Here is a 13708-nt window from a genome sequence, read left to right as displayed (position 1 = left end):
ATGAGTCCAAATACTCTGCGCTCAAAAAGATATGTTGTGCGCTAGCATGGACCACCTATAGGCTCAGACAATATATGTTGTATCACACAACATGGTTGGTGGCAAAATTAGATCCCATCAAGTATATTTTTGAAAAACCCTTCATGTCTAGAAGAATAGCTCGATGGCAAGTGTTATTGTCTGAGTATGATATTCTGCATATGTCTCAAAAGTCAATCAAAGGGAGTGTCATCGCTGATTTCCTCGCAGATCGAGCTAATGAGGATTATGAATCTGTAAGTTTCGATTTTTCAGATGAAGATTTGATGTCTGTTTTGCACATAGAAAAGGACGTTCCCAATGAATTTAATCCATGAAAGATGTATTTTGATGGAGCATTCAATGCTTTAGGGCACGAAATTGGGGCAGTGTTGGTTTCTCCAAATGGAAAGTACTATCCAGCCACGGCGATATTAAATTTTAATTGTACTAATAATATAGCGGAGTACGAGACATTTGTAATTGGATTACAAGCAGCAATCGAGATGAAGGTTGGCGCGATAGATGTTTACGGAGATTCGACTTTGGTGATATGTCAAATGAGATGTGAATGGGAAACTAGAGATTATAAACTAGTTTCATATAAAAAGTTGGTTACAGAATTAAGCAAACAGTTCAAAGAAATCAACTTCAACCATTTGCCTCGAGTAGAGAATCAGATTGCTGATACTTTGGCCACTCTTGCAGCAATGTTCAAAATAAAAGAAGCGGCTGATGTACGCCCTTTTGATTTAGAAGTCCGTAAAGTCTCCGCACACTGCTTGAATGTTGAGGAAGAGGTTGATGGTAAGCCGTGATATCATGATATCATGCAATACATCAAGCACTAGGCATATCCTAAGAATGTCACGAACAATGACAAGTGAACTCTTAGAAGATTAGCAATGGGTTTCTTCCTTAGCGGAGAAGTGCTCTACAAAAGGAGTCGAGATCAAGTACTTTTGAGATGTGTGGATGTTACGAAGGCCAACAAAATAATGGAAAAAGTCTACGAAGGAACTTGTGGAGCTCATGCTAATGGACATATGCTGGCTAGACAAATTATGAGAGTTGGTTATTATTGGTTGACATTGGAATCAGACTGCATAAACTTTGCTCGAAAATGCCACAAGTGTCAAATTTATGCAGATAAAATCCATGCTCCACCAGCCTCATTGCACGTTTTCACAGCGCCTTGGCCATTTTCAATGTGGGGAATGGATGTGATTAGGCTTATTAAGCCAAAAGCCTCTAATGGACATCGATTCATATTGGTGGCCATTGATTATTTCACGAAATGGGTAGAAGCAGCTTCCTATGCCAATGTGACACAAAAGGTGGTGTGCAGGTCCATCCAAAGGGAGATCATATGTCGGTATGGGCTTCCAAAAAGGATCATTACTGATAACGCAGCAATTTGAATGGTGCGATGGTGAAAGAGGTTTGCGCTAAATTCAAGATCAAGCACCATAACTCGACAACTTACCTTCCAAAGATGAACGGAGCGGTAGAGGCAGCCAACAAAAACATCAAAAAGATTGTCGAAAAGATGACTGAAATTTATAAAGACTGGCATGATAAACTTCCTTTTGCCTTGCATGCATATCGAACTTATGTGCGTACCTCCACTAGGGTAACTCCGTACTCATTAGTATATGGTACAGAAGCAGTTCTACCTGTCGAAGTAGAAATCCCATCATTGAGGGTGTTGATGGAAACATAATTAAAAGATGCTGAATGGGTCCGCTTTCGCTATGAGCAATTGAATCTGATTGAGGAGAAAAAGCTTGCGACTCTTTGTCATGGCCAGATGTACCAACGAAGGATGATGTGAGCATACGAGAAAAAAGTTCATCCCCAGCAGTTTCGAGAATGAGAGTTGGTTCTCAAGAGAATCCTCCCTAATCGGGTCGATTTTCGGGGAAAGTGGATGCCAAATTGGGAAGGACCATATGTGGTAAAAAAGGCTTTTTCATGAGGAGCTTTGATTTTGGCTGACATGGATGGGGAGGATTTGCCTAATACGATAAATGCGGATGCGGTGAAAAAGTACTATGCTTAAAAAAAACGAAAGGGGTTCGTGCTGAAAACCGGAAAAGGGCAGCTAGTACCTAAAGGAGGAGGTTCATGCTGAAAACCCGAAAAGGGCGGTTTGAGGCCGAAAAACAGGAAGTTAGAATGAAATTTGAAGATGTCAACCTAAATGGAACACAAGATTGAGGTAGAAATACACTATGAATGGAGCTCCATAATTTCACAAAACAGGGGAAGCTAGGGAGTCTGCAGCCTACAAATTTGCTCAAGGCATCAATCAAGGACAATTCTTGAAATCGAATATCAGATTATTTTCTCTGAATGGTCTGAGTGTTCATTACTTAAAGATATAATGTTTGCTCTGTAAATTCCTTTTGCCTTGAATTATCTGACTTCTCATATATGAAATTCTCCGTTGCCTCTTTATTTTAACCCTTTCATTATTTACCATCCCATGATTCACATAGTGATTGTCATAAGAAATGAATGATGACTGGTAAAAGAAATAAACTAATTAAGCAAGAAATTATACTCATTGTTCAGCAAAAAACTTAATAATGAGGAAAAGCAATGGCAGAGCCTTAAACTTGGGGCAAAGTCAAACGTCAAAAGAAAATGTGCTTAGGGAAAATTCGGAGTTACCTAAAGCCTCCAGCAGGAAAGTAAACAGACGAAGGTCATTGAAAGCTACAGTGAAAAATTGGATGAAGCAAGAGAAAGGTCTTGGAACCTTAATGAATCATAAACATGAAAAGCATTCTATCATGTCAATCATACATACATGTCTAGCCATGCACATGATCATTTTCAAAACAAGAATCAAAATTAATTCATCTCCCAAGCTTCGAAGGTAGAAATTCACTCGACTTAAAGTGTTGAGATTGTAAAACTTTGATGGAAGGATTTGAGTCTTTTCATTTCATGTTAATCCAATTAAGTTAGCATTAAAGAATTAAATCGAACCTGTTATGAGATAGGTCGAGCCTAGATTAAGTCTAAGAATTTTAATTTTTAAATGGAACCTGTTGTGAAATAGGTAAAGCCTAGATTAAGTCTAGGAATTTCAATTTTTTAAATCGAACATTTTGTGAGATAAGTCGAACATAGATTAAGCCTAGGAATTTCAAGTTTAAATTGAATCTGTTGTGAAATAGGTCAAGCCTAAATTAAGTTTAGGAATTTCAATTTTGTTTAAATCGAACTTGTTGTGAGATATGTCGAGCCTAAATTAAATATAAAAATTTTAATCAAATTTGTTCTAATACGGGCCAAGCCTAGATCAAGTCTAGAAATCTCAATTTTGTTTAAATCGAACTTGTTTTGGGATAGGTTAAGCCTAGATCAAATTACTAGAATCAAACTTGCCCCAAGATAAGTCAAATGTGGTGTCTACGTCTTTGCACTATTCTTGATTTTCAAAAATCTATAAAGAGGGGCAACTGTAGACACCTCTAAAATAAAATGATAATAAAATATAAAATACTTAATAAAATTAATTTAAAAAATGAAAATGAAATGATGAATGAACAGGAAGGGGTTGAGCACGTGCTCAGCCCCTTCCCCAGTCCATCATTACAGGGTAGGGAAGCCCTGAAAGGCAGTCGGGTTTTAAGAAGGAGCGGTCACCTCCGGTTGCTAACCCCTCCAACCTGCCAAAGCATTGTGAAATCATGCTCAGAAGAGCATGATTTCACTTCTGGATTGTCCAAATTTTTAGATAATCCAATTATTAAAAGGCGGAGGGAAAAAGATTTTGAAGGGGGACAAAAAAAAAACGTTTTCAACAAAAAACTCAATCTTTCATAAGCCAAAAACCCAAATTCAAACAAAAATATAAAAAACAAAAAAATCAGATCTTTCAAAACCACCAAAAAACCAAAAATCACAAATCAAACCTAAAAAAATCCTAAATCTAGCAGCCAACTACCTAACCACAATCAACGGCAATAAAAACTCATAACCAAAAAATACAAAAAATAGGAGAAATGGCAGTGGTTTATGATTTTTGGGTTCGAATTTTGTGATTTTCTTGGGAAAATCCGATTGGGTCACCGCACGTTAAAGGGAGGAGGCTCGATTTGGGTATCAATAAGCGGATTGCGCCGTTTAGGAGGAAGAGATTTGGGATCTAAGACTCCTAGTCTGCGACGATAAGGAAGAGAAGTCACCGACCGGTGAAAAGAAAGTAGAGAAAAGCAGGCGTCGGCCGGCGAGAAGGAAGAAATAGAACGAGGCAAGCCGCTGACGTAAGGGAGAGAAGAAGGAGAAAGAGAGGGAAGGTTTTCTATAGAGAAGGCAGAGAGAGTGGCTGACTAAAGAGAGAAAATGAAGGTTGAAAATGAGTAGAAAAGGCCAAAAAAGAGGTTTTTATATCCAAGTGTAAGAGAGCAAAACGGTGCCATTTTAGTGGAGTGGCAGAAGTTAGAAAGTCTAGGCCTAAACGGCGCCGTTTTGAGCGGCTCTGCAGGCACCAAATGGTGCATTTTGAATTCTGCCTTGTGGGCCTTAGGAAGCAGATCGGGTGTAGCAGATTTGGGCTTCTGCGGGCCATTGAGCTGGGCTTATCCGAGCCTAGAAAGGTATAACTCATTCTCTTTAGTTTGGGCTTATTTCAATTAATTTTGGGTTAGCCCATTTTGTTAAATAAATTATATTTTTTATTGTTATGATTTAAACCATATTAGGAAAAGTCATTTATATATATGTATATATAATATTANTTCACTACATTATTGATCTATGCGGATGACATTCTAGTTGGTAGCACATCAACCAAAGCAGCAAATGATGTGAGAGAATACCAAAGTTCATAGTTCAAACTAAAGGTCTTAGGAGTAGTAAAGTACTTCCTACGACTTGAGGTTACTCAGTTACTAGAGGGCATTTATATATGTCAAAGAAAATATGCATTGGATCTACTTTAAGAATATGGAATGCTTGGAGCCAAACCAGTAACCACCCTTGTTGATTATAATCACAAGTTGTCAAGAATAAATAAAGATAAGGAATTAAACAATCTAACAAGGTACAGGCAGTTAGTTGAAAACTATTATATCTTACTTTTACAAGACCAGATATATCATATGTTGTACAGGTCCTTTCTCAGTTCATGGATAGACCAACAAAAAAGCATCTCAATGTAGCTCACAGAGTGCTGAAGTACCTAAAAAGAGCACTAGGTCATGGAATTCTAATGAAACCAAGGTCCAATCTAAAAATCACAAAATATTAAAACATTGACAGGGTAGGATGCCCAAACACCAAAAAGTCTATAACAAGCTATTGTATATTAAATGGAGATTCGATGATAAGTTGTAAGTAAAAAAAACCACAGGCTGTAGCTCGAAGTTCAACTGAGGTAGAGTATAGATCCATATTATCAACATGCTGTGAGATGATATGGTTAAAATACTTGTTGGTAGACTTTGAAATCAACCAAACTCTATAGTGACAACCAATCAAAAATCTATATCAGCAAAAACCCTATGTTTCATGAGATGACAAAACACATAGAGATAAATTGTCACTTCATTCAAGAGAAAATCTTATATGGGGAAATCAAAGTTGAGCATGTTTTAACACGGCTTCAATTTTATGACCTGTTCACAAAAGGTTTACAACCAAGACAATTCCAAAAGTTATTATGCAATATGAGTGTTCATGACATTCACACTTCGTTTTAAGGGGAAGTGTCAGATAGTGTATTAATAATAAGTCCAGGAAGCTCAAGAAATAAAGGGAAACAGAAGACCCAGATTGATGAAAAGATAAGGAAAGCGGAAGGCTAGACAAAGAAGAAAAAATAAAACACACAATTTCATTTAATCAAAGAAACACACCATATCAATTGAATATAGGCTTAATGCAGTGACTGTTGAAACAGTTACTATTTAAGTTTTTAAATGTTAGTTTTTAGTTAAAGTTGTAATTAATTAAACTCTTTTTTTACCTTTCTTCTAGGTTAGTTGAAACACATGTATATATACTCTTTGTACCTTTGATTTTGTTATCAGAGAATGTACTCACATTCCTTCATACCCTTTTTGTCGTTTTTCATTTTTTGACAACACGAACAAGAATATTTTTTTTCTTTCTTTTTTTTCCATAAAAGAAAATTTTATAATTCAAAAGAAGATATATTCAAATCTCACTAAACTTTTTGTTCTTTGCTGTTTACCATTTAAGTTAAGCATAAGTCCAAGTGAATTGATAACACTTTGAGCCTATTTGACTTTTTTTTTTTTTTAACTTAAAAGCTATTATAAAGCTCCTACGAAAAATAATAACTTTTAAAATTAAGCTAAAATTGTTTGATAAATTTCTTTTTATAAGTTTTTTTTTATAGATAAGCTATTTGACAAAACAACTTATATAAACTCTAATTTTGATTAAAATTACCATAAAGGGTATTTAATAAATAACTTTTTATCAATCACGAATTTCTTTATTCAAAATAAAAAAATTAACTTTATTTTTTATCTATTTAAAATAAAATTTTGAAAATATAAAAAGGATTTTTATATAACTTAAAGTTTATAATTAATAATAAATCATAAAAAAGAGTTTCACAAATAATTTATAAATAACACATAATTCATAAATAACCCATAAATTAATGATTTCTATTTTCGATCAATGCAGCAGCCATTTGGTTGCGAACTCTTCCCATGTAACTATCATCCAATGCTCTTCTAGAAGTATATGAACCCATTTCTTAATCATTATTTCTTTTTTCTTGACTCTCAGGAATATGTCAAACTCCTCATCTAGATCACAACACTATCTAATGTAGTTATGAAGTGTCGTTGTTGCAACAATAATATTTTCCTGTTTTATCAACGAAAATGGCTTCATATCAGATAAGATATGCCACTTATTTTTCCAAACTTCAATTGTTCGTTCAATGACATTTCTCAACAAACAATATGCCTGGTTAAATATTTCTTCTACACCTTTTGGTTGACTGCAACCTCCAAAATCAAGAATGTGATAACTTTCACCTTTATAAGGTGCTAAATACCTTTTTGTATTAGGATAATCAGCACCCACTACATAATATTTACCTAAGGAAAAAGTTAAAGGTTTCAAGATTAGTTCATTATACAAATTCAAGAGATAAATATATAGAATGGTAAACTTTGTATCATAAAAATTATAAGTTGTACCTTTTTTAGGGTGAAGGAACATGTTTTCCATTTTTTCAAGTCCAGTTGAAAAGATACAGGTGTCATGTGTAGTGCCAGGCCAATCAACAATCACAAAAGTGAATAGCATGTCAAAATTACACACTAATATGACATTATGTGTTGGATATGCTTTTCGACCAATAAAACAAATTTGATCATTTACAGGATGAGTAGCAGGAACATGTGATCTATCTATAGCACCAATGCACCCTTGAAAATGAGGCCAATATCTACGATGATCAAAACCCATAGGTTGTAAATGGGTATTTAGAAAGAAATATAACACGGATGATTCAGTGCAAACCCTTAAAGCTAAACTAGTTGCCAAAGGTTTCAGGCAAACAGAAGGCATTGATTATTTTGATACTTACGTCCCGGTAGCAAGAATAACATCCATAAGAACATTTTTGGCTTTGGCATCTATTCATAAATTACACGTACATCAAATGGATGTTAAAACTGTCTTCTTAAATGGATATCTTAATGAAGAAATATATATGGAGCAACCTGAAGGTTTTATACTTCCAGAAAATGAAATGAAGGTTTGTAAACTAATCAAATCTCTTAATGGATTGAAACAAGCTCCAAAGCAATGGCATGAAAAGTTTGATAGTACTATACTTTCAAATAGATTTGTACATAATAATGCAGATAAATGCATTTACTCTAAATTTACAAAAAACTATGGCGTAATCATATGTCTTTATGTAGATGATTTGTTGATCTTTAGTACAAATATGCTTGGAATTGCTGAAACCAAGAAATATTTGACTTCAGTTTTCAAAATGAAATATCTCAATGAAGTTGACACAATCTTGGAAATTAAGGTTAAAATAGATCAAAATGTGATTTCATTAAATCAATCACATTACATAGAGAAAATTCTTCACAAATATAGTCATTTGGGAATCAAAGAATTTAATACTCCTTATGATTCGACTATAAAATTGACTAAGAATTGTGAAAAAGTTATGGCACAATTAGAATATGTCAGTGTCATAGGCAGCATTATGTATGTTGCGCAGTGTACCAGACCAAATATAACCTTTGTTGTTTGCAAACTTTCAAGGTTTACAAGTAAACGTAGCAAGGATCATTGGAAGGTTATTACTAGAGTACTTGGATATTTAAAGAAAACCAAAAATTTGGAAATTTGTTACAATAGTTTTCTTAGTGCTTTGGAAGGATTTTCTGATGCTAGTTGGATAACTAGTATTGATGACAATAAATCCACATCATGATGGATTTTTACTTTAGGAGGTGGTGCCACTAGTTGGGCATCTAAGAAGCAGACTTGTATTACGCATTTCACAATGGAATCGAAATTTTTAGCATTAGTAGCTGCTAGAAAAGAAGCGGAATGGTTAAGAAATTTGTTATTAGATATAAAGTGGTGGCCGCAACCAATGCCAGCCATTTTCATATATTGTGATAGTGAGGCTACAATGTCTATAACCCATAATAAGATCTATAATAAAAAGTCTAGACACATAAGTCTGCGACATGCCTATATAAGAGAATTAATCTCAAATGGCATTATAACAATAGTTTATGTTAAATCTTGCAAGAATTTGGTTGATCCACTTACCAAAGCTTTGCCAAGAGATGCTATAAAGTCAACTTTTAGTGGAATGGGGCTAAAACCCTTGACTTAAAAGCATTAGTAATGGAAACCCAACTTTGAGTTAGCAAAACTAACAATAAAAGTTTAATGGGTAATAACAAGTTACTATATGCTATCATTATGTACTAAATTTTATATTAAATAACCTCATTCTAGAATATTCAAATAGCCTCATTCTAGAACATTCAGTGCGACTATTACGAGAAAATGATGAGCAAAAGGCTCTTAATGGAAACATCAAATGCTTGTAGTAACAGAGGCATAAATACAAATTCCACCTATATGAATATTGAAGTGGTGGCGCTCCAACCAAGAATTAAAAGGGTTTATTCTTGTAAATATTCATGAAACTAGGATTAGCACAAGGCCATATAAGTGCTAAAGCAGTTAGTAGAATCTTAAAAATTAATACTATGTGTGTGATATTTTCGGTTATGACATAAGGAGTTGAGGTTCAATCCTTATGATACCAATAACTTCATCTTAACTTTAAAATTTGTACACTAATAGAAAGTTCAAATCTTCAAGATACTTTCTATTATGCATAGTATTATTAATATTACAAACTAGTGGAGGATTGTTGAATAGTTTGTAATATTTGTTGGAAGATAATTATTCAGGTGTGACTGTTTAAGAATAAATATAACTCTTAAAAAATAATAAAATAAAAATAAACAAAAAATAAATATTTACAACAAATACAACTATTGAAATTTGTAGATACGTCTGTTGAAATACAACAAACACATCTATAAAAAAAGTATACAGACACATCTGTTGAAAATAAAAGGACGTATCTGTTGAAAGACAACAAACACAAGCTCTCACTGTCTATAAAAGAACGTACTTCCAAGCTAGAATTTATTTTTAAAAGCATTTTGCAAAAAAGGCTTGTTGTATCCTGAAGAGTCTTTGTCTGTGAATCCTCGTAATAGGCAACAACTCTTTAAAGAAAGTGTGTTACAGCACGCCTCAAGCCTTACTTTTTTCTCTTTTCTTCTTCTACTAATTTTCTAACACACGACGTATATGAGTTAAAGTACATTCCCAACTCCTGTTAAATAGCTATCAAATTGATCTCAAAAGTTGAATATTAGGCTCCAAATCATTTTCTTGGTTCCTTATCTTTTGTAAAGATAATAATGAGTTTGTTTCCGCTTGCACTTTCTTGTAACCCTTTGACCAACACACCTATAATCCGTGATAAATTGCCCAGAGTTCCATTGTTAGAGAAAATGAGACTTCTATTTTATAAGCGAAACCTATTATCCACACACCAGATGCATCTCGAATCAGGCCACTCGCTGCTGCTAATCTAGGTTGTCCTCTTGCACTACCATTTATATTCAACTTTACGAATGGTGCCACAGGCTTTTACCAGCTAACCATTATTTCCTGTTTAATTTTTTTGTTGGTCTAGCTGAAGAATGTCCCAAGATTCTTTGGCTTTTGACCATGTGATCTACTTACCCTTATGAAAGCAAGTAAAACTTGTCATCGAAAATGGATATATTGCGCCAAAACCAAAAACACCATAGTGAATAAACAAATATAGACCCTCATGGAATATCATCAAATAACGTCAAGTTCTGCATGTTGTTTAACATCCAATCTTGTAAATCCTGCTAAAAAAACCCACTGTTCGTCAACCCTGAATTGAAAGCTAACCAGATGTTTTTAACTCTATTGCAATCACGTAAAGCATGAACTAAATTCTCTTCATGGGCCCCACAAAATGAGCTGGCAGATGAAGTTGATAATCCTCTATTTGCCAACCAAGATACAGTTGGTAATGACTCATGAAGCAATCTCCAAATAAACATTCTCACCTTATTCGATGCATGTAGTTTCCAAACTTTTCTCCAACATATTATGTGAGGGGGATGGTTTTCGAGTTGCATTTCATAGGCAAATTTAACTGTGAACATACCTGAACTAAAACGTAGTCAGAAAAAATCATCTTCATCCTCACTTGATGGGTCAATCATTACTGCTAAAATCACAAAGCTTATGTTTTGAGGAAGCATTTGCATGATTAGCTCCATATTCCATCTCCCATACTTATCATAGTAGCTTGTCACTGGTAAATCTAAGCAATTTAATCTTTAAAATAATTACTTTTACAATTTAAAATAATTGAGTTTTATTTATCAATATAATTGATTATTTTAACTCCAAAAAACATAAACTTTGTATGCATATTTTAGAAAAAATTTGTCAAATTATTATTTAAGATGATATTATTTATTCTCTGAGTTCTAAAAGAATATATATTTACAGAAAAGATAAATTAAAACTCTCCTTGCAAGAGAGTGTAAAATTTCATTAAACGTAAGAAATTTTAATAATACTAAAATTTTAGTAGAGTTATATGGATTAATCTATTAACAAAATAAACTAAACAAAGTTAATTCAAGTTCGTTCCGAATTAAGCAAGTTAATCTTAAACATGAAAATTTAGGTTTCTTAATTATATATTAACATGGTTAATTCAAATGGACAAAAATTGAGTATTCTTAAACCTTTTCTTTTTGAAAATTCCTTAAACTTGATAAAACTTTTGCATTTTGTTACATGTTGTTCCCCACGTGCTGGAGAAGCGAGTGGAACATGAGCAATAGTCTGACCTGGACTAAGTCCGTCCACGCGTGGATTAAGACATGCATTGGTAATACCGTAATGCCCACTCCAACGCTCAGAACACATCGCCGGCTCAGTTTGCACAAATTGTAATCTGGAATAATCACAGCCGTTTATTTGGTTTTCTTAGTAATCTGACGGTCAAAAATTTCTATTTAAAAATTTCGTTGTAATCATCACCCCCAGCCACCTCATTTATTTTCATGATTTTCTAACAAGTAGTATTCTTTTTTGCTTTTTCCTTTTATATAAAAAAGAAAATCAATTTTTTTCTGATTATTTAATGGCACTTGATTTGTTTACTTTTTAGTTATATATATATATATATAATATTATGAAAATTGAAAAGCGGTAAAAATTTAAGATTTATTAATCACATAATATGTGATTTCATTATTTACTTTGACTTTTATTCAATTTTAATGAAAAATGAGATAAATAGTTAATAATTAATAGGATGTGGAAGTGAGAGAAAATATATATTTATTAAGTATGAAAAGATATATAAATATTTTATTAATTATATTAAATTTTATATATTTTTAATATAATTAATTATATTATTATAAAATTATGAGATTTATGAAAATTTAAGATCTAAAGCATGGGCTTTGTTGACTTTACTCTATGGTTGGCCTTACTTAGAATGCTAATCATATACGAGCAAAGAAATCAACAATCAAGGGGACGCTGTATCTATTTGTTTGAATTTGGACTAGACAAATATATAAATTTAAAAATTAAAAGAATTCACATAATAAATGTTTCTAAATGAAGGTATATAATCCAACTTGTTAGTTTTATCAATTTTTTATAGAAATTTAAAATTTCTTTAATTCAACGTATTTAAAAATATAAAAATGGAGTTTTAACTTTTAATTTCAAGTTCTCTGGTGTTTTTTATTTTTTAGTTGGGTCAAGGTCTCGTAACTCACTTCGTTTTTAATTAATATAGATAGAAGTATTTTCAAGTTTTCCATGAATTTAATTTTTTTCTCCAAACGATTTTTAATGTTTATTTTCAAATTGTTCTGATGTAATTCTTTTTTTTTTTTGTTAAATCTGATGTAATTCACTTTGACTTCTATTTATATATTTTTTAAATATTTAATAATTCATAACACATGTTTGACTCGACTAAGATTTTTGTACAAAATATTATTTGAGTAAAACTGTGTTTAGAGTGTTACAAAGAGAAATTACGAATAGTGTTTAGCAAACTTAATACAAAACTACAGTAAAAGTGTTGAAAACCATTGCATAATATTTTTTTATTTTTAATAAATAAAATAAATTACCCAACTTTATTAAATTAAATTATAAGTTTTTATGTAAAATTAATAAATAAAACAGAGATAGTTTTGTCCATTAAAAATAAAATCAATAAAAGAGTTACATCAAATAAACAAAATGAATGTGAAATAATATATTTTTTATATAAAAAATTTATTTAATATTTGCTATTGCTTATTAATTCTTTTTGAATAACTTTCTCTAAAAATGCAAATGGCTATCATAAATTAAAAATTATAAAAATTAAACACCTTGTTTTTGGCTTTTTACAGTAAAAAAGTTTTTTGTAAGCTGGACCAAAGATTCAATAGTAAGTTTTTGTTGGCTCCAACCCTGGTGGGCTCTCTCTCCATCGCCAATAGAGGCTTTGCCTGAGCCACAACAAAAATGATTAAAAGCACAGCAAACTGTCCTCAACAAATGCTTGTAGACAATTTCTAGCAGGAATCAATTTGAATTTGAAGGCACTTACTGTTTAAACACGGGGCCATCAAACTTCCTTCCTTAACAACCATAAGCTCTGCAAACATACAGCTAACCAGAGATGGGAATGGGTTGCTTCTGATCACACATTTATTCTGGTGTATAAGTACTGATGGAATGCAAAGTTCCCATCTCAAAGTAGGGAAACTAGTTATATTCTTAAAGCTAATGCAGTAACATAACAAACCAAACACAACAGCCACCACAACGCAGGGTGAAGATACCAATCTCTAGGTCAATATGCGCAGGTAAGGGGAACTTGATGTAAATCTGGTCGTAATCTCCAGATTGTAGTTATGGCACCTAAAACAAAAAGCATTCAAGCCCTTAACGAAAAACAACCAGGAATAATAAAATCAAGTGATGAAGATTAAAAATGGTGACGGTTTTATTCTCAAGGAAAAAACAGATAATCAATACCATAGACTAT

General features: G+C 32.7%; 1 protein-coding gene across 1 annotated transcript; it reads left to right on the top strand.

Moving 5' to 3' along the window:
* LOC108663292 lies at nucleotides 360–836 on the top strand. The gene has a single exon (XM_018126897.1). The coding sequence runs from the start codon at nucleotides 360–362 to the stop codon at nucleotides 834–836; it is 477 nt and encodes a 158-aa protein (XP_017982386.1).

The sequence above is a fragment of the Theobroma cacao genome, chromosome 9 (genome assembly GCF_000208745.1).
Source record: "Theobroma cacao cultivar B97-61/B2 chromosome 9, Criollo_cocoa_genome_V2, whole genome shotgun sequence".
NCBI classification, from domain to species: Eukaryota; Viridiplantae; Streptophyta; class Magnoliopsida; order Malvales; family Malvaceae; genus Theobroma; species Theobroma cacao.
Note: the sequence above shows the minus strand (reverse complement) of the source record. Positions and strands in the feature narration are given on the sequence as shown.

Excerpts from the sequence above, each read along its gene's own strand:
- LOC108663292 (XM_018126897.1), top strand. The coding sequence starts at position 360 with ATGTATTTTGATGGAGCATTCAATGCTTTAGGGCACGAAATTGGGGCA.